This window comes from Lissotriton helveticus, chromosome 1_1 (genome assembly GCF_964261635.1).
Source record: "Lissotriton helveticus chromosome 1_1, aLisHel1.1, whole genome shotgun sequence".
Taxonomy (NCBI): domain Eukaryota; kingdom Metazoa; phylum Chordata; class Amphibia; order Caudata; family Salamandridae; genus Lissotriton; species Lissotriton helveticus.
Window position 1 is genome coordinate 990,838,774 of NC_136057.1, and position 22,412 is coordinate 990,861,185.

The 22,412-nt window shown below is 49.4% G+C and overlaps 1 protein-coding gene across 1 annotated transcript in view; it reads right to left on the reverse strand.

Moving 5' to 3' along the window:
- The window catches only part of CHCHD3 (coiled-coil-helix-coiled-coil-helix domain containing 3), a 1,039,901-nt gene that overhangs the window by 991,071 nt on the left and 26,418 nt on the right, over window positions 1–22,412 (reverse strand). Inside the window, exon 2 of the mRNA XM_078677453.1 lies at window positions 19,690–19,804. Coding sequence (XP_078533579.1) covers window positions 19,690–19,804 — 115 coding nt within the window. The remainder of the gene's footprint in view (window positions 1–19,689; window positions 19,805–22,412) is intronic.

Sequence of the window (22,412 nt, forward strand, 5' to 3'; positions counted from 1 at the left end):
CCCGGTAGTCGACGCAGAACCGGAGCTCCGGCGTGGCGCCGGGGGCGGCCGCTTTGGGGACCAGTACCACTGGGCTGGCCCAGGGGCTGTCTGAGGGCTCGATGATCCCGAGTGTGAGCATCTTGGCCACCTCCTCTTGGATGCAGGCCCGTACCCGATCTGGTACGCGGTAGGCCCGATGGCGGATAGGGGGACTGTCTCCAGTGTCCACGTCGTGTAAGCACCAGGGGGTGACCCCTGGGGTGAGGGAGAACAGGGTGGAGAACTGGAGCAGGAGGACTCGGCAGTCTTGGCGCTGTTCCAGGGTGAGGGCCTCCGAGAGTCGGACCCCGTCCACGGAGCCGTCCTTCTCCCGTGACCGTAGGAGGTCAGGAAGGGGTTCGGAGTCCTCCTCGGTTCCATTGTCGGTGGCCATCAGGAGACTGAGTTCGGAGCGTACAAAGTGGGGTTTCAGTCTATTAGCGTGGAGGACCCGGAGAGGGTTTCGGGAAGATTCCATATCGATGAGATAGGTGACAGGGCTCTTGCGCTCGATTACTTTGAAGGGCCCCGTCCATTTGTCTTGCAGGGCGCATGGTTCGGTGGGAGACATTACCCACACTTGTTGGCCGGGTTCAAATTCGATGGAGGATGCATTTTGATCGTACCACCTTTTCATGTCCTCCTGACTGGCCTCCAGGTTTGTTTTTGCCATCTCTCTGAACCTTCTGGTCTGGTTGCGGAGGGTTAGGAGGTACTTGAAAACGTCTGGAGTGTCCTTTAGAGGGGGCATTTCCCAGCCTTCTTTGACTAGGCTGAGCGGGCCTCGCACCGGGTGTCCATACAAGAGTTCGAAAGGGCTGAAGCCGAGGGACTTCTGGGGGACTTCTCGGTAGGCAAAGAGAAGGCACGGTAGTAGCACATCCCACTGGCGACGGAGGGGCTCTTCCAACCCCCCAATCATCCCTTTGAGCGTGCGGTTGAACTGCTCAACCAGTCCGTTCCCTTGAGGGTGATAGGGGGTCGTGAATCGGTAGGTGACCCCACACTGTTGCCAGAGGGACTTCATGTATTTTGAGATAAAGTTCGTACCCCTGTCGCTGACGACTTCCCGGGGGAAGCCCACTCGAGAGAAGATCCCCATCAAGGCTCGACCCACTACTGGGGCTGTTATCGTACGAAGGGGGACCGCCTCAGGATAGCGGGTAGCGTGATCCACCAGGACCAGGATGAAGCGATGTCCCTGTGCTGTTCGGGGGTCCAGGGGCCCCACAATGTCTATTCCCACCCTTTCGAACGGGGTGGTCACCACGGGGAATGGTTGTAGGGGTGCCTTGAGTTTGCGGCCGCTCTTCCCACTGGCCTGGCAGGTCGGGCAGGATCGGCAATGGTTGGATACGTCATTTCTCATTTTGGGCCAAAAAAAGTGAGTCACCAGGCGGTGGTAGGTCTTGTCTTGGCCCAGGTGCCCGGCCAGGGGGACATCATGGGCTAGGTTCAACAGGAAGTCTCTGAAGTGGAGGGGCACCACCAGCACTCGCCCGGCCCCTAGTTCTGCGATTTTCTGTTCGCTGTACAAGAGATCATTGTCCCAATAAACCCAGTGGGCCCCGGTGGTGTCTCCTTGGCTCTGGGCGAGCGCTTGCTGTCGCAATCCCTCGAGGGAGGGGCAGGTCTTTTGCTCCTGCCGGAATTGTTCCTGGGTGGGCCCCCCTTCTTGACGCCACTGAGCCAGGTCAGGAAGCTCGGGGGGCTGTGTGGACCCCTCTGGGGTGGGGTCCGGGTGGTCGGTCTGGAGGAAGTCTTCTTCTGGAGTGATCGAGGGCGGAGGTGCTGCCCATTCTGGTTCTTCTGGTCTAGGGATGGTGCGGGTGGCCATGGACCGGGTGGTTACGCACGCCCAGTCCGGGAGACCCAACATCCCCAGATGCTCTCTTCTTTCCACAGCGGCCCACGGGGAGCTCTCGAGATTGTTCCCCAGGAGGCAGTCTACGGGGGCATCGTCACGGACAGTTACTTTCAGCATGCCGGACACTCCTCCCCATTCGAAGGGGACGCAGGCCATCCGACACAGGCTCTCCGAGTTATCTGCCGATCGGACGGGGCAAAGTACGTTTGGTAGGATTTGTTCTGGGGTCACCAGGTGACAGCGGACGGCCGTCACACTGGCCCCGGTGTCACGCAGGGCCTCGGCTTTGCGCCCATTGATGCTCACCCATTGGCTGTACTTCCGAGTGTTGGCGGGCAGGGGAGTCCGCGGGACCATGTCTCTTCCTCCTAGGCATGCCAGGGTCATGGCGGCGGGTTCCCACTCGAACTGCTCCGACTCATAGGTCTCCGTGTCTTCGGAGACTTGTTCTTCTCCCAGGGCGGCGGCCGCCATCTGGCGGGGCCCGGGGGCCTGGTTCTTCGGGCAGGTCGGGTCACTGGCATAGTGGCCGACTCGCTGGCATCGATGACACGTCACGTTAGCTCGGAACCCCGGGCGCATCGGGGGGTTTCCCCGGCCTGCTGGGGCCGGGGTGGCGTTAGTGGGTGCGGCCGGGGCGGCGTCTCTGCCCCGGCCCGGGCCTCCTCCTCCTCCTCGGGGACGATGGTGACCTTGGTTGGTTCTGTTCTGCTCGTTCGGCCCACTCCGGGCCACTCGGGTGCTCTCCCACCGGTCAGCCTCGGTGGCGAGCTGCCGGGGTTCAGTCAATTTACTGTCGAGGAGGTGCTGCCTGAGCTCGACAAAGCAGTTGTTGGAGAGGTGCTCCCACACAATGAGATTGAAGAGCTGTTCGTAAGTGGTTACGTTGTTACCCTTGATCCACCCCTCGAAGGCTTGGCTGAAATAGTTCACGTATTCCAACCACGTCGTACCTGGGATCCTGGTGCAGTTGCGGAACCTCTGGCGGTACATTTCGGGTGTAAGTCCATATCGACTGAGGAGGGCGGCCTTCATGTGGTCATAGGACGTCATTTGATGGTCCGGAAGCTGCAGCAGGGCATCACGACCCTCGTTGACGAATCTCCCCCATAGACCGGCTCCCCAGTCACTTCGAGCGACCCGGTGGGCGGTCATGGCAATCTCATAGGCCTTGAACCACTGCTGTATGTCGTCGTTCCGGTGATATTCTCGGACCACATCCTTGGGGATGTGGACCTTCTGCTCGGTAGGACCCGGGGAGTGCGGTTGCTCGGGCACCCCTAGGTTTTTGTTCAGTTTGCGCATTTCTATCTCCGCTAGTTTGCACTCGTGCTCGTATGCCAGTCTTTTTTCTTCGAGGTCTCTCTGTCTCTGTTTTTCCTCTCGCTCTTCTCTTAGCCGTAAGTGTTCTAAGTTTATTTTTTGTTCCGCCAGTTTCAATTCTCCGTCTAATCTGAGTCGTGCCAAGTCTAACTCGTGTAATCTATTTTTTTCCCGCTCTTGGATCTCTTCATGGGAGGGGCCTGTTCTCCGTTCCTCCGTCCGGGTGGTGTTGACTTCCGGGGCTGCGGGGTCCCGGGGGGTTGCGGTATTTGTCTCTGTCCAGGCCTCTAGGGCGTTTTTGAAGTCTTCTTTTGTGCTTAGCCCGGTGGTAGCAATGCCTAAGTCCATGCAAAATTGTTTGAGCTCTCGGTGGTTGTATTCTTCCAGCTTTTCCATCTGGAACTTCTCCGCCGATCCGCTCTCTTTGGTCGTCATTGTGGTTTTAGTCGTAGGGTGAGTTACTGTCTGTACGGTACGCGTTGGTTCGGATCGCGCCGCTAGCCACCAATGTTAGACGGGGACCGGGAGGGTCGGCCGAGCACAGTGATCGCACAGACAGGTAACTTCCCCCCCACAGATGGACACCACACAAAGCTTCTGGCAACACCTTTTATAGGCACTTCGGGTAGTAGAGTGGTACGATACAGGGCGATCAGGACACGATGATCCTCTCAATTCTAGTCTCTAGTAAGGGAAGGGGGTAGCGGGACAGTCTTGGTACCCACGGGTACGGGTGTGTAACGGTGATAGCTCACAATCCTCGAGCTCGGTGTTCGGATGGGTCAGACCGCGGCAGCGCCGGCAGGTCCCGAAGAGGTCGTAGGTGGCACGGGCCGCGGCAGCGCCAGCAGGTCCCAACGAGGATGAAGGTTACAACGGGCCGCGGCAGCGCCAGCAGGTCCCACGAGAATGCAGGTTGCAACGGGCCGCGGCAGCGCCAGCAGGTCCCACGAGGATGAAGGTTACAACGGGCCGCGGCAGCGCCAGCAGGTCCCACGAGAATGCAGGTTGCAGAGGGCCGCGGCAGCGCCAGCAGGTCCCACGAGGATGAAGGTTGCAGAGGGCCGCGGCAGCACCAGCAGGTCCCACGAGGATGAAGGTTGCAGAGGGCCGCGGCAGCGCCAGCAGGCAGGACAATAGTTCACAAGGCAGGGCTGTGGCAGCGCCAACAGTCCGTCAAGGATGAGTTCGTCGCGGTGTCTCTCGACTCCAGGATACAACTCCCTTCCTGTCCTGGGGCTGCCTCAGTTATAGGTCTGGCGCCCTTTGATGTCCGGACCCTCGCTCTTGGAGGTCGGGAGGTCTGGGATGAGGGAGTCCAGACACCCAGCAGGGGGGTGGAGCCAGCGCCCGAGGAGGCTGGGGGTGCTCGGCACCTGGCGGGGGAGAGCCATCGACACTTCGTACTCCCATTGACCTGCCAAGTGGGCCGTTCACCTCCTGGGTGGAGGGTGGTGCCGGGATGTCGGGGCCTGGCCAGGCCCAGGGTTGGGGTCGGGCTGAGGCCGCACGGCCGCGTGGTGCCGTGTCCAAGATGGCGGCTGGGCCGGGCAATGGTGCTGACGGTGGCCCGGGCCCTGTCCTGCGGGGAGGGAGCGAGCCCTTCATGTGGCCTGTCCAACACTTGCCTAATCTCCACAACGGCCCCACCAATTCCGGGGATGCCTGGCTCCACCTTGGGGACTCCCAGCAAGGGACCATCCCACAGGGAAAGCCAGGATGGGTTCCCCCGAGTTATACAGCGCCGGGACGCCCCGTTGCTGGGGCAGCTGTGCGCTTTACAAGTGTACTACATTTACATTTACATACTGATCACCCTGCATACTCACATACTGATCACCCTGCATACTCACACACAGCTCGCCCTGCACACTCACACACTGCTCACCCTGCATACTCACTCACACACTGCTGGCCCGGGACACCCACATACTGCTCACCCTGCATACTCACACACCCTGCACACACACACTGCTGGCCCTGGACACCCACATACTGATCGCCCTGCATACTCACACACTGCTCACCCTGCATACTCACATACTGATCACCCTGCATACTCACACACTGCTCACCCTGCACACTCACACACTGCTCTCCCTGCAAACTCACACACTGCTCTCCCTGCAAACTCACACACTGCTCACCCTGCACACTCACACACTGCTCACCCTGCACACTCACACACTGCTCACCCTGCATACTCACACACTGGCCATCCTGCACACTCACACACTGCTCACCCTGCATACACACACACTGCCCACCCTGCATACTCACTCACACACTGCTGGCCCGGGACACCCACATACTGCTCACTCTGCATCCTCACACACTGCTCACCCTGCATACTCACACACTGCTGGCCCTGGACACCCACATACTGCTCACTCTGCATCCTCACACACTGCTCACCCTGCATACTCACACACTGCTCACCCTGCACACTCTGCTCACCCTACACACGCACACACAGCTCACCCTGCATTTTGTATTCCCTGTCTACTCCCGACGGGTTACCTCACCCAGAAGACAGTATGCTAATCTGAAGAAAAAAAACAGCTTTGGAGCCCCCCCCCCCCGCCCCCCCCTCCGTTTCCTGTGAACACCCCGTGACGCGCATGCTGTTCGTTGATGTGGACTCGTCCTATGTGTGTGGGAAGCCGGAGCTCGCCCAGGGAGGGCGCTGAATAGGTGCCAGAGCCGCTCGTCGCTCAGTCCTCTCGGGACCCCTTTAGCCGCCTGGTGCCGGGTTTAAATGGGCCAAGTTAGGAGAATCAACAGGAGAGGTGGCAAAGCTTGCGAATGTGACTCGTGATGGTCTGAGCCCCAACGCCAAGGGAACCCAACGTCACACATACCCCCCCACCCCCCCGCCCCCAATGGCAACACTCCTCCACAGGAATCATTAACACCTGGGTCACAGGCACGGGAGGAGATCTGGGCAGAAGGGGAGGGCAGGTGAATCCCGGCAAGAGAAAGTGAAGGAGGGAGAGAAAGTGAGGGGCAGGAAACACAGAAGAGAGAAAAGAGAGCCGACAGAGCGCGTGAGCATGTGCAAAAGTTCTCAGGTGAGAGGGTAAAGGGGACAGTGGAGGAGTGAGGGGGCAGGGGATGGGTGGAATACAAGGGGGAGGTGTGTACAGGTCAAGACCCGGGCCGGAGGGCACAGCAGCCGCGTAGCAGGGAGTGTAGGGTCGCGCCCCTGTTGCAGCTCTGTGGACACGTGTAGTAAAGTCAGACTGTGTAAGTATCCCCCAGTCCCGGGTGAGTCCCCTCGCCTGCTGCTCTTCCTCCAGGGTTCCGCGTGTTGAGCGGGAGGTGCCAGGTGGAGGTGGGTGGTGCTGAGCCGGCAATGGGCATCTCCAAGGAGGTTGGGGTGGCCACGATCCTGCGGCTCTTAGTGCGAGGAGCCTGGTGCTCATAGCTCGGAACCTGGAGGTATTACAAATGTATGTTGTCAGTTATTGAATTGGGTGGGAGGGTGGCCATGGCAGAAGCAGCTGATCCTTTCCAGGCCCGCCACCACACGCAGATACCCAGTGACTAGGACGAGCAGACCAATAACGGAGCCAGTGTGCCATGGGCCCGAGAGCAGAGAAGGAAATGCCCCCTAGCCGCTGCTTGACTCCTAAAATATAGCTATAATCACGGTCCTGGAGACACTGCACCTGTTGCACCACGTGAAACTTCGCCCCGGAGCACATCATATTCAGCATGCCCCCTGGACAGCTTGCACCGTGTGACTCTGTAACGGTGCCGCTCGCTCTTTCTGTTGCAGTCATCTGACGGTGCCGCTTTTCCCTCTGCCTATGCAACCTCCATCATCCCTCGCCCCCAATATAATGTTCCCTTTACAAGGATGTTTATGCGATCTTTTTGGAACAGGCGGCTTCCCGACCAGCATTACTGCCGGCACTGGCTACCTCTCAAAAACACTAACACACTTATTCAAACGAAGACACTTCTGGGGTCAGAATTGTAAAACTGTCGCGAACAGCTGATCTTCCGTCAGTAGCGACTGCGAGTAGCCCCGACTTTGCACGCGTGTTTTTTTTTTACCGTAAACTTTCGATTAACATTCCAGCAGTGACCATTAGCATCCTCCCCTAGCAAAAAAACCAAGATTTGGCAGGGAGCCAGCATGCGCGCACACACAGCTGAAAAAAAAAGTAACTGGAAAGAGGTGAATGCGCGCCGAGCATCTGCCTTCAATTACCGCAGCCCCTGACAGCTGGCAATTGATGAAATATAGCCTTCTGCTGCGCGTCTCTGCACGGAATATGCAGGAAGCTGAGCAACTCTATGGCCTATTGCGTGCTGGCTTGTAAAAACACAGCCATGCGAGGGCCAATTGCCATGCAGCTGCCATAAATAACGAACAAAATTCACACACTTCTCTGGAATTCGTAGGTTAGATTTTGGAACTCCTCACAAAAGGACTCTTAAGCCACACCCACTTCGTGGGATGTAGGCCGAGCCCTAAAAAGGGTCCGTTTTCACTGTGAAAATGTTTTGGCCCGTTTCCTGTTGCGGGCACTAGGCCTACCCCCACAAGTGAGGTACCATTTTTCTCGGAAGACATTGCTAAATGCGGGGTGGGCAGCACTGTGTAGATCCACGCAGATTCCGGAAGTTTCCACCACAGAAATGAGAGGAAAATGTGTTTTTTTGACAAATATTGAGGTTTGCAAGGGATTCTGGGTAACAGAACCTGGTGAGAGGCACACAAGTCACCCCATCCCGGATTCTCCTTGCTGTCTAGTTTTAAAAAAATGTACAAGTTTGCAAGGTTTCCCTATGTGACGGCTGCACTAGAGCTCAAATTCCAAAGGTAGGCACATTGCTAAAAACAAGTCTGTGTCTAGTCGGCTTTCTGCCGACCTGGGGGAGCATCAGGAGAGGGGGGTTTGGCCTGATATGCCCCCAAGCGTGGCAGAAAGACTGTGGCTATTTTTTACGCATAAAAAAGCCAGCATAATCGCTGGCGCCTAGTGGGCTTCCTGCCTCCCCAGGGGGGCAGAAAGACTGTGGTAATTTTTTATGGGGTGGGGCATTATCATGCCCATTCTGGGCGGCCCCCAACCCTACATTATAAAAAAAAATATCTGGTGACTAGAGGGGTTTCTGCTCCCATCTGCCCCTGGGAGGGAGCAGAAAGACTGTTGCATTTTTTTGGGGGGGGGGCTAAGGGGGAGGGGCATTGGCCTGCCCATCTTGGGCAGCCTCCACCCCAACATTAATAAAAAATAAAATATATCCCTGGTTTCTAGTGGGCAGAAAGATGGGAATTTCACTTGGGGTGGGGGCATTTTCAAACCCATTTTTGGCAGCCCCCACCTAACATCAATAAAGAAATCCTTGGCTTTCTGCCCATCCAAAGGGCATATTGGGGCCTACTGCCCCGCCTGCCCCCTGGAGAGAGGAGGGGGCAGAAAGACTTTTCTGGGGCGGCATTGCCATGTCCCTTTAGGGTAGCCCCCACTCTGTCTCCCACCCCCCCGGGGGGGGGGGGGGGGGTCAGAAAGACTGTTGTGCCCATAAAAATATGTGGGGGGAGCAAAAGGTCTCCCCCCTCCCTGGTGCTAGTGGGTGGATCCCTGCTTGGGGATCGTTCTCCTGGAGTGATCCCCAAGCGAGGATCCACTAGAGAAGGGTACCATTTGGAAAGGGGAGATTCTCACCTTTCCAACTGTACCTCTCCTAAGTGTTTCGGTGCTCGGGGCTGAGATAGAACCATGAGCACTGAAACAATAGTTTTCAATCTAATACCGACAGCGCGCCATGCGCGTGAACGTCATTAGATTGAAAACGAGTGAAGGGCCTCGGGAGGTTGGGGAAGCTCTTTCCTGCCTCTCGAGGCCGCCCAAAAAACATTTGAAATCTCTCTGCTGTTTGCAGGAGCATTGGTTCTCATGACGGAACCATTCCGTCATGAGCACCGAAGGGGTTAAGGAACTATGAGAAGATATACTCATGTTTTAGTTATAAAAACCTAAGGTGAAATAAAGTATGTCACTGACCATGTCATGAACGATGTCATATGTGACGTTATAAGCAGTGCATTGCGGGGGGGCGAGTTATAGTTAGCTCAACTAACTATAACAGCGGAATTTCTATGGTTTTGTATGAGTGAAATGTCCAACTAACTGTAACGTCCCTGAAACCTAAGTTTTTTGTTTGTGAATTTTAAAGTTTTTATTTAATGCTAATTTGTAACTATAACGTCCCTGATACCTATGGTTTTTTCAGTGAATTTCAATGGTTCTTTAAATGCTAAGTTCTAATTATAATCTTCTTCAAACCTATAGTTTTTTCAGTGATTTTAAATTATCACTCCATTGTCGAACTAGTGAAAACAGCTGATATCCCCAGTTATCCAGCAATAGCTTCCACAAAAAAAACAATTGCCACAAATGAGAGCAACTAACGGTAATAATATAAGAGTAGATGTTCCCGTGCAAAAATAACACAAAAACACCACTTCCTGATATTTTCAACGAGCAGCCAAATCTGGGGTTCGATCTAAAAACAAGCTGCGTTAGCAGTAGGAATCTAACATTTGCCTTTACTGGTGTAAACCAGGACGACTACCTACAATGTGAAAGGGAACCCAGCCTAGAATAAGATCTGAAGACCAACATATGTCATAGAGTTACTGATCATGCAGCTCAGACACCCATGAAGGCCACAACACCCACTGCCACCAGCCTCAGGACGTCCCCCCCCTGCCCCCCCACCCCCCCGGACTACCCCCCTTCCTACTACCACTGAGGCAGCGCAGAACAGAACAGCAGACCTCCCAAATACAGCATGGTCCCTCAGCCACACAATACTTGAATGTTGGCAGATATGGCAACCAAGTATGTGTGAAGAACGCGACTCGCCCATCAATAATAAAAATGCACACAATACCAAGTGTAGCGGTGATGTGCTGGACAGACCTCACTATGCAGAGCACAGACCTCTTCTTGTGTACATATACTGCTGGTGCTTGTAGTGTTGTGGACAATAGACGCAACATGTTACCTCAGGCAGAGGGGAGGATCTCGGTCATGTAGCTGTGTCGTCGCCCCCTGGAAGCGCACTGGGCTGGTCCAACGTACGCAACTCCAGCGTAGGAGTATGAATAAATAAACCGGATCTCTTAGCATGGTTCACTTGTGTGAAGGCCAACGAGTCTGCCAGAGCGGAAGGCCTCACCTTGCCACTTGGCCGCCACCATAACCGCGGGCCTCCTCGACACAAGCCCCCTGCGAACCCAGCAGCACAGCACCACAGACTTCTGTCTGTACAGACTGCTGCCTTCGATCTACACTGTAGACAGCAGGTCTCACAATTCAGATGGAGTAGCGATTGCAAATTACGCAGTCCAGTACGCAAGACACATTGCTCCCAGTGCAGCACCCCAGGACTACGCATCATCGCAGGGTGCACACACACTGAGTGCTTCAGGTGCCACTAACTCACTGCACCATAAGTCATCGCCACATGGCCTTATTAAGGCAGAATTCAATAGACAAACAAAAAGCTATTGCTCCCAGTGCGGCGCCACTGGACCACGTATCATCGCAGGGTACGTACACGCTGAGCGTCAAAGGTACTACTAACTCAGTGTACCATAAGTCATCGCCACGTGGCCTTATTGAGGCAGAATTCAATAGACAAAAGACATTGCTCCCAGTGCGGCCCGTCTGGACCACGCATCATCGCAGGGTGCCCATACGCTGGTTGCCTCAGGTGCCACTAACTCAGTGCACCACTTATCGCTGGTTGCACACACGCTGAATTACCAATACTGTACAGCTCTACTCAACGCCACATGGCTGTGCGCCCTTGCTCACCGCTGCCTCCTGTCTACACTGCGGTCATCAGGGCTCACAATTAAAATTTAATTTTCAGTCAGTAATTACAGAGTGGAGTAGACAACTAACTACAACGTCCCTAAAACCTACATAATATCCTTTTAGTATCCTTGATTCAAGAACTTTTTTTATATCAATTATAGCATCATCGCAGGGTGCACACACACCGAGTGCTTCAGGAGCCACTAACTCAGTGCAGCACACCTCATGGACCCTTTATGATACAATCTTTTGTTATTTTTCAACAAAATAGAGTACTGCATGCAGTTCATACCTGTGGTTGTTCTGAAGTAAAACATTTCTCTCCAATTGAAAAAGAAAAGATAGTTCCTAGAAATGTTGAACAAGTAATAGCTGAAGAACTTCAAGGGAGACGTACCCAAGCTCCCGTGTTTACATGGGATTGTAGTAGTATACGTCAAAAATCTATTGATATTTTACAAAATTTAATAAAGACAATATAGAAATAAAACTGTAAAACAGAAGATTAAGATATTACAAGAAATAGATCCTTCCAAAGTGAGAAAAAATACAGGGTTGCAAGGTCATTCTCTGGCCTGTCTTTCTAGGAAGGTGTGTCAACATCTTTGGCATCATTTAACCCCTTGCATGCTGCCGCGATTCTGCGCCTGTGCGGCACATTCCGATCGCGGCTGCGGTCATGACGGCCCCCAGCCATCATCAGCACACGATCACCGTAGTGCATGACGGCTGGGGGCCGTCATCAGCATGCAAGGGGTTAACAATGTTAGCAGTGTATCATTACGAAATGCGAAAGTTAGTTAGAAGATTATATTACGTGAAAACTCCTGCATTATGTCTAAATGAAATTACTACAGCTCTTTTGCATGGTTCAGTGTTGGATGTAAAACAAGTTTGTGATGATTTAGAGTTACATTTCTTTTCTAGTCAAGAGGAGTGTACAGAAAATACGAGTTTGATAAGTCTACGTGTTGGAGAAGAGATGGAAGATCGTACTGATGTGTAGTTTGAAAAACAAGTAACAAAGTTTAAAGTAGTTTCTGGTGAAAATCCCAACTATGTTTGTATTTGTTCTCGACGTACTCATTATAAAATTCAAACTAGGAATGTAGATGCGTTTTTAAAAAGTGAAAAGGATGACAATGATAAATAGAAAGAATTTGCTGCTTATCTGTTTGTGGAACGTCATTTTGAGTTACGTACTGTACAATGTATTTGTAAATATTGTTACAATAAATTAGAAGAAAACAAAATGCCAGCTAGTGCTGTCCATAATGACTTGGATATAGTTGCTATTGCTATACCTCCTAAACTTACAGATTTAAATACATATGAGGCCATCCTTATACAATCTGTGCACCCTTTTCAGGCTGCAATTCGTATGCAGCCTAAAACAGGTAAGCTGCCTCCAACAGATCTACAAAGAGGTTTAAAATGAAGAGTTGTGTATTTACCTTTAGATTTTAAGAAAAATGTTGAAACTGTTGGTGTAGAAAGAGAGGATACTGAACCTGTAGTCATTCTTGTTAATGGTGTACTCACAAAGAGTCGGAAAATATGGCAAGAGTTAGTACATGTCACGAAAGTCCAAAAGGCTACATTATAGCTGGTGCAAAACAATATTAACTATAAAATTGTGAATGTAGGAGAAAAATAAATGACTTTAGAAGATGAAACACATATTTCAAGTGGACAAATAGAAAAAGTGGACAATTCAAGAAAAGAAGAAATTTGTGAACATCATACTATACACCCTCTACATTCAACAGAACTGATAGGAGATACTATTCAATTGTTCCAGATGAAAAAAGCAAAAGGAACTCCCATGAGTGTGGGAAACAAGTTTGGAAGCTCATTTTCCACAGCTGTTTCCTACTGGAAAAGGTGGACAATATGCTGAACAACCAGTTCAGAGTCTAACTTCAGAATAACACACTTTACAACTGTACTCAGAAGAACCAAGATTTCCTCAGTGTATTCCATAAATGTTTCATCTTTTGTTCCATACACCTACACTGTGGTTAGCAGATCTCACAATTTAAATTCAGACATGATTTATTTATTACAGAGAGAATTGTACACTTATGTCCTCGAACTTTGTCAAGAGGAAGTGACTAAAAACATTCCTCGATGTCTGTGCCGACTACTACCTGCGATGTATACTACTGACAGCAAGGCTCATAATTCACATCTAGTCGTGATTGAAGATAACGCAGTCCAGTAGGCAACAGCCATTGCTTCCAGTGTGGCTCGCCCACACCACGCATCATCGATGGCTGCGCAGACGCTAAATGCTTCTGATGCCCCTATCTCAGTGCAGCACAACTCATGGACCCTTTATGATACAATATTTTGTGTATAATTTCATAACTGCAGTCCTACCTCCGTGTACCACAAGTCATGAACCCTTTACAAGAGAATCTTTTCTGTATTATTTCACATCTGGTGCCCGTACCTTAGTGCAGCACAAATCATCTACCCTTTATGATTGAATCTCTGTGTCTGATCCAATGATTACTGTTGTACTTGTTGCCAGCACCAACCATTCCCGGAAGGTTTACTTACAATCACCCCACACGCATCCAGAACAGACCTCACTGGACACGTGACCCTAGAAATAAAAAGGAGTTGAGCGCACGTGCCCTTACCCAGTTCCTTTATCTATCCGTGTGCTCATCATGTATGCAACATGCTGCCCCTGGGCCCTACCACATGACATAGTGCTCTGGACAGCGTATATAACCATCTTACCTTTGACAGTGGGGGGGGGAAACATTAGTTATGTAACTTTATCTCGTCATTGTACAAGTACATACGTAAAGACTGGATAATTAGAGTACTGCAAGGAGAGTGTATAGTGAATTTATAAGTACGTGGGGATTGGCGGAGTGACTGTATAAGTACATATGTTGGCGCAGCCTAACTCCGACAACGAGCTTGTCTAATTGGCTGCCCTCCATGTGTCAAAAACTGAAACTTCAACTTTCCATATCTTTGTATTGCTACAGCTGCAACACTCCACTGAATGTGCAATAAACATTCATATTCACACAGATGTCTCAAGGCCACCATCTTTCTTGTCTGGAACTATGGATGAATGTAGGGTCAGTGATTCCCCGTACCTTCCATGTTCGCCATGTAGTGGGACTTGGCTCACAGAGTGACACTTTGGCTTTTCCAACCCGGATGACTGCACTACTCCAACAGGGACAACAGCATTCAGTGTTGTCAGATTTTTTAAGCTTTCTATAGCCCAAAGCCAACCAAAAAGTAGCCCAATATTGCTACTTTAAGGAAGGAGGGACAGCGTCAAGCAGGCGGTGAATGCATTGGAATTGATGTTGCAGAAGTAAATATTTGTCTAATAAAGCGCTTTAACATACTACTTTGCTGGAGCGCTGTATATATATTTATAATCTGGCAAATAGCACAAACCCAAATTTTACCGCACAACTGGGAAAAATATAAGCCCAATTGTGAGTGAACTAGCCCAATCTGGCAACACTGCCCGCATCAGTTGATTCCTCAAAGACCTCACGACGGAGCCACACCCATACCTCTGCAATCATTCTCCACAGCCTCACGCTGGACTGGCATACGACAGGCCAGCCCACTCCGCTTACATTTACAAAGAAGGACAACAACGCTACATGGCCCACATTTTCATTGAAGTGATATGCTGATCACAGGTCTAGTTGTTAGTACGCCACACAGTGTTGCCAGATTTTTTAAGCATTCTCTAGCCCACAGCTTTCCAAACTTTCCATGTTGGTGACACACCTTTTTGTGAAAAAAATTTCAGGGACACGGTAACGCGTGCGCAGCGAGCGAGCACGAACCACCCAAACTCCACACACACACAACCCCCACACACACTTGCAACCGCCACACACACACAACCCCCCCACACACACACACAACCCCCCCCCACACACACACACAACCCCCCACACACACACAACCCCCCCACACACAACCCCCGCACACACACAACCCCCACACACACACAACCCCCCACACACACACACAACCCCCACACACACACACAACCCCACACACACACAACCCCCCCACACACACAACCCCCACACAACCCCCCCCCACACACACACACACAACACACACACACAACACACACACACACACACCCACACACACCCCACACACACACATAACCCCACACACATAACCCCACAGAGTTTGGTTTGAGGATTGCCCCATCACAAACTTGACAGATCTCATCTCCCTTATTACAAGTGTCATAGGATATAATTCACGTACAGCCCTGTTGAGTTTCCCGGGTCCTTGCATGATGTGTTGCTCCAGTCCAAGTTTCTTCTTTGAATTCGAAGTCTTGTAGTTTTGTTTATTCCATTGCAAAACTGGACTACAAGTCCCAGGTTTCAAGAAAAAAAAACCTGGCCTGAAGCAGCACATCAGACAAAGATCTTGGAAGTTATGCATGCACTTGTAATGAGGCAGATGAGATATTGGCCAAGTTTGTGACCTAAGTCTTGTTCCTGTGCCAAGGGTCTCACTGCACTGAACAGGACGTTTTATTTCTTCTTTATTGCACTTTGTACCAGAAAGTTGACATTCAGTGAGTGACATCATTTTCTGGCTAGCAAGCATTACTTTTATGTTCCTTCCCGGTGTGTCAAACTCTTTCTTTGACCCAAAGTGAGACTGTTATTCAGCAACAAGATACCCTTGGGTGAACTTACGCTTTACAAATGCATGTTATGTTATGATAACCACTGACCATCTCCCTCCAGGTCATTAGGGACGCTGTTTCCAGCCATGTACTTTTGTGTGCTATCCTAATGCATTCTGGGTGTTGTAGTCTTGTTTTGCTTCAATTTAAATAATTTGAGTAAAAGGTCTGAAATCATTGATTTGCAGAAGAAAGGTTTAGGCCCGAGTCAGTGTCTGTAATGACCTGGAGTGAGGTGGTCACCCTACAAAACCATTCATCAGACTAGCAAAGAACCAGAGGAAGAGAATCAAGCATACTATAAAAAACACAAACCTTCACTATAAGCTGACTTCCTATCACTACCTGGGCAATGAAAGGAACAGAAAAATGGGATTCAAAAAGAGGAAAATGACCTAAAACAGCCAGGCTAACTAGATATTTAAATTGGACAGATGCACGGCTTTTTAAGATTCATCCAGTGGAGCTGAAGGATTAACTTTAGACTACTGCATGATTACTCTGAACGATAACCTGTTTACAATTGCTGTACTTTACACAACATTTGCTAGGTACTGGCCACATCAAAAATTCAAGGGTTTATAATTAATTTTAAGCTCAACAAACAATTATAGGAAAGACAAATTAAATTAACACTTCCATTAGTCTTATATCGCACAATGGAAGTTGTGCAAATGGGCATTTATATTTGAACTATAATGCAGCCCTCACTATTTTATCTAGCAGCATCAAAAATGAAAAATATCAACGCAGTAATTACACAGTTTCGTTTAGTAGGTTTTAAAACGTACCGTGCCAGTTAATTTCAGTACAGTGCAGGACCACACAAACAATTAGCATCAGGAAATAACATTCAATGGTATGACTATAATTGCTTCCTAAAATGACCCACGCGAAGCCCGATTTCCTTAACATGCCGATCTCCATGTGTTTCCTCAAGACACTATAATCTGCCCACGAGCTTCAATTTAAAGGTCGTGTCACTCCAGTTTACGTAGATTTCCATACGACATCAATTACAAACAGAAAGAGGAAGCCCGGTTCCAACAAAATATAAACATACAAACATCACAGGATGTTTACAGGTCTTGCCACGAAAACGTCACGATAATGTAGTGCTTCAGTATTTCGAAAACAATATCCAAGTAAAATCATAAAAAGTACTATCTCCACTTTCATTATTTACCACGTCACCAGGAACCTCCGTATGCAAATAAAAATATAACTACCACTGTAATCATGTACCGGAGGCAATTAAAAAAAAAAATGTTTACAATATACTCACAGCACTAAAGGGCGAGAGGAGATATAGAAGTGGGGGGGAGGAGGAGAGCAGAAAAAGGCTAGTTCAACCGCATATGCAAAGGTCCAAGGTGAGGAAATGGAATCGGTCTGCTGCGAGCAGGCGACCCGTGTGCGAGGAAGCGTGTAATGCTGTGTCCTCACGTGCGTGTGTGTATGGAGGAGGGTGGGGGTGTATTGGTGTCTGAGCGCGCTCGGTAGTTTGTACTGGTGATGTCACTACTTTCAGGCGGACTATAAGGAGCTTACCTGCGGTGTAGTCCAGGATCGAGCTCCAGATCACGAGGCTCCGCTCCGCAGCTGCTCTGCCTTCCGCCTTCCCCTGTGTCGCGTGCACTTCACAATCCTTGAGTGAGAGGGCTCAAGTCGCATTCCCCGGCCTAATATCGGCCGGCCGGACTACGTCATTGCGTCGCATCTCGCGACACACCTACGTGTGGGGCCAGACACAGTAACGTGTCACGCCACAGTTTGGAAAGCACTGCTCTAGCCAAAAGCCAACCAAAATGCAGCCCAAAGTAGCACAATATTGCTACTTTAAGAAAGAAGGGGCAGAGACAGCGTCAAGCAGGGGGTGAATGCATTGGAATTGATGTTGCAGCAGGCTGCCAAGTGAATCTTTTGTCTAGTAAAGCGCTTTAAAATACTACTTTGCTGGAGCGCTGTATATATATTTATAATCTGGCAACTAGCACAAACCAAAAGTTTACAGCTGAACCGGAAAAAATATAGCCCAATTGTGCGTGATCTAGCCCAATCTGGCAACACCAATTCCACAGCCACTCCCTCACGGCTGGTATACACCCACACCACACCCGTCTAGCACAGGCATCCTAGGACACGTGACCCTACTAATAAAAAAGACAGGGCGCACATGCTCTATGTCATTTTAGAGTTGCTCGCACTGCGGCCAGCACAGTTACACCGCCACGGTGATGGCCCGTCCTGGTGGTCCGGACAGCTCATGTTTTGTGTGCTCTGCTGCACCGCAGTGTAGGCCTGAGCCCAACAGCGAAGGGCCTACCGCCACGTGCGTGACCTCATTTATCACTGAGTTAGTAGCACCACAAGCACTGAGAAGTTGTACAACCTGCGATAATGATAGGTGCACTAGTGTGTCCTCTTCCATGGCGATATCAAGACTCCGTACCAAATATGAGACCTGTTAGCTTGCAGAGCGGAGCTCAATGATGTGGAGGGTGCCCTGTCCACGAAAAGGCGAGCAGTGAGGCCTGGGTGCACAGCATCGAGCAGATACCTCTGGGCGGCGGGACTGGATGGGGTACAGCAGCCTGCATGCAGAAAAACGGCACAGCGATTTAGGCGTAGGCAGTCGTATATACTCTGCCATTACTAATTCTGTACTATCTTTCAGATGTGGGCCCTTTGCACTGATGATCTGGGTCACCAAGATACTCCTGAAGAAAAATCCTCCTAACCCTCAAAAAGGGAAGAAGGAAAATGTAAAAAGAGTTGACAAGGAGTTGCAACTTCATTCGCAGCCACAATTCCTGTTCGACGAAAAGTGAGTCCTCTGCCAGGACAGGATACCGTATGAGAATACCAAGGTTTCCATTTTTGTGATAGCTTATAAACTGAACCTGTCCAAGGGTAAGAAATGTTCATGAAGAATCCCACTCTGTAAAGAAACAGCATCAGGTCTGTCCTGGGTAGCATTTGCACCCCTATTATCCTACTAATGTCAAACATGAGTTTTGCATAGTAGATCACTCCTGCAAGGTAGTATGCTATTGGTCGCCACTGGCAGAAGCTGGTAGTGATTCTTTTCCACTATGAATCTAAGAAATATTACGATTGTTGTTCATTCACGTAGCACCTAGTATATTTTTTAAATGCACGAAAAGAAAACCTTGCTCCGGCTCTACAACCTCTAGTGACATCATATTAATGAACTCTTTGGGGTTATTTTGTCTCGGATACAAAATCAGGCGCATTGAAGCAGAAAAACCACTGATGTTCATTGTGAGGGCTTGGGGGGGGGGGTTCAATGAGGGATGGATTAAACCACTTATTACAGTACCCAAATGTTTTTTTCAACTTAGATGTAGCGTTGTATATTGAAAGTCAGCGGCCAAACATGACAGTTTATTTACCCACTTGTCCTGAACACATTTCTCACTCCTGTAATAAGGTGTGGCACAGTAAAAAGGTAATCAATTTCTGGTGAGTTGATGTTATGAAAGGTCTCATCCATGATATTTAACATAGCACGGAGAGGTGCATTGCAACCTCTCTAGGCAGATAGTAAATTACTATCCAGGTTTTAAGGATCCCGTTGGCTTTGGAAAATATTTGTTGGAACTCAGACATAGAAGGGGTCTGATAGGATGGTTGCATTCTAAACTGACACAGTGGACAGACATCCATGAATTCTACAGCGCACATATAGAGTTATGCACTTTTCCATCGATCAATTGCAGAGCAATATCGGTCCCCAACATAGATAATGAAAATCAATTAACAGGAAAGTCAAGCAAGGCCGGTTGAAAACATCTGTGTATTAAATTAAAAATCCACATTCTTTGCAAAAGATTAAAACCCATCAATGGTCAAAAGTATCAGATTATTCTTAGAAGTCAAAGCTTTACATTTACCTGCACGGCTAGTAAACGTTCCAAGGTCACTAGAGGATGGCTTCTGTGGGGGCGGCTGGGGCTTTGCAGCAGGGGTCGAAGGCTCCCTCATGCGGCCAATCACATTATCAGACAGCTACAAAATAAACCCAATTTAAAATTAATAAAAATCAAACAGCAATGTAGATGACACTTGCATTGTATTCGAATCAGTAGTATAGAAGAGAAAAACGCAATGGGCATTAAAAGCACGAGTTCACCCTGAGCGAGGAAGACCGTGGAGAACAAACAAGTGTTCAACTTACAGCAAGGTGGTCCACTAGGATACCTAGACTAAAGACCACCGGTAAGGGGCTGGCTTTTACACTGCTCAGAATCATAGAGTAATAAACCTTCATAAAAATATATTTGATGACTCACATTACCAGTCAATTAAAAAAAATGTATTATACAAATTACTTAAGATTACCTGAGGCAGGAGACCCAAAAAAGTGTTCATGTTAAATTTCAGCAATAAACATTCCCTGCCCATAACGTGCAATTCCCACACATGGCTGCTGTGCATGCATTCACACTTGAGATTGAGTCTCTGGCAAACTTAAAGATCACATTGCTGAAAACTGCGTACAATTGACTGATGTGTGAAATGTCAAGTTTAATTGGAAAAATGCAGCCACTGCATCGCAAGAGAAACTAACTCCAGACTCAAACTTAACCAGAATAAATCTTCGAAATCGAATAAAGAATGACCTCTGTGCACCTCAACCCATATATAATTAATTAAATTCTAATAAAATAATAAATAAATGGCCGAATGTCTCTTGGTACATCCGAGGATAAACAGTCTGCTCTTTTGAGCCAGGCTAGTTAATTGTTAAAAAAGTAGTTTTTTTGCTGCTTCTATATGAAAGGACATTTATTTTTCATTTCTAGACCAGCAGTTCTTAACTTGTGGTAGGGGGACCCCTGGGAGTCCGCAACGCCAATTCATGGGGTCTGTAACTCGGTTAGGTTAACCCTCTCTTTTTGCCTCTAACCTCCTGTTCTTGACTGTGTGCTGGATTTCGTTTTTGCTGGCTTTAGGACTCTGGGCACTTTACTACTGCTGACCAGTGCTAGAGTAAAAGTGCTTTATAGCTAAAAATTTAATGGCATTTATTTTCTGCATGATTAGCCCATTTGATTTACTAGTATGTCTCTAGTATAGCGGACTAGGTGTGCCCTGTAAATCAAATGCTACTAGTGGGCCCGCAGCAATGATTGTAATACGCAGGTAAGTAGTCCTACCAACGTGCCACTGCAGAGCCTGTGTGCACGGTTTTTAACTGCCATGTCGACCTAGCAAGAAAACCTACTTGCCAGGTCCAAACCTTCTCTTTTATTACATGTAAGGCACCCCAAAGGTAGGCCCTAGGTATCCCCATGAGCAGGGTGAATTGTATATAATAAAAAGGCAGGACATGTGGTTTTAGGTTTTACATGTCCTGGTAGTGAAAAACTGCTAAAATAGTTTTTCACTACAGCAAGGCCTATCTCTCCAATAGGTTAGCATTGGAGCGGCCTTGTAACATTTTATAAGTGTATCTTCGAATTGGGAGATGATGGTAAATGGGAGTTTGGTGTCTCTGGGTTCACAATTTTAAAACACATCTTTTAGTGAAGTTGGTTTTTAAATTGCAGGTCTGAAAATGCCACTTTTAGTAATGTAAAGCGATACAAAAGGGGATGATGGACGGAGCGTTTGAGCAAATCAAACACTCACCCCCAGTCAACTGATCTGGGTTTAATCCATCACCATTCTTTAGCTCACTCTGCCACCCCAGTTCAGACATGGCCATATGCAAATCAATCTGACCCTGTGCCTCATGGGAACAGTCCAGCCCGAACTGCCAAGCCATGTCTTCCCTGGACCGGAAACTAGCATCCTGGGACCGGTTTCGGATTCATAATCCTCATCAGCCAGGCTATCTTGAATCCAGTGGCAAAGTGAGCAAGGGACTCACGTCTGAGCATACCCTGCCAACTTAGGGCGAACAAAGCGATACAAAAGGGGATGATGGACGGAGCGTTTGATCAAATCAAACACTCACCCCCAGTCAACTGATCTGGGTTTAATCCATCACCATTCTTTAGCTCACTCTGCCACCCCAGTTCAGACATGGCCATATGCAAATCAGTCTGACCCTGTGCCTCATGGGAACAGTCCAGCCCGAACTGCCAAGCCATGTCTTCCCTAGACCGGAAACAAGCTTCCCAGGATCGGTTTCTGGCATTACAGCCGTCTTCAGCCGGGCTTGCTTGATCTGGGCTTTCCTGCTGAGAGCCCTACTCTGCCAAGTGGCGCCGAATCCAGGTCCTGGGCACTTGGAATTGAATTTGTTGTTGTCATTGCAGACCCTCTGAAGAACTGCCACATAGGGAGTTCCAAGTACGGCATCACCGAAGTCCGTAGTGCTAGAATACGACTTCACCGCCACGTGACACTGCGAAATCAACGCCGCAAGGCTTGACTCTTGATACTTCCTCAACCCAGCACTGCCCGCGTAACAGACGCCTCGCCGCATCACTTCCCCATGTGCCTTGCAATGTCCCGAGCACTGACATGCCAACGACCTGCACTGACCGTAAGAAACCAACGCCGCACCGACACCCGCGATGCCTCACCTCCTTGGGGCCTCGCAACGTCTTTGTTTTGTCATTGCCTCCATGGTACTGTAACTGGGGTCTGTACAACTCCCTAGCCG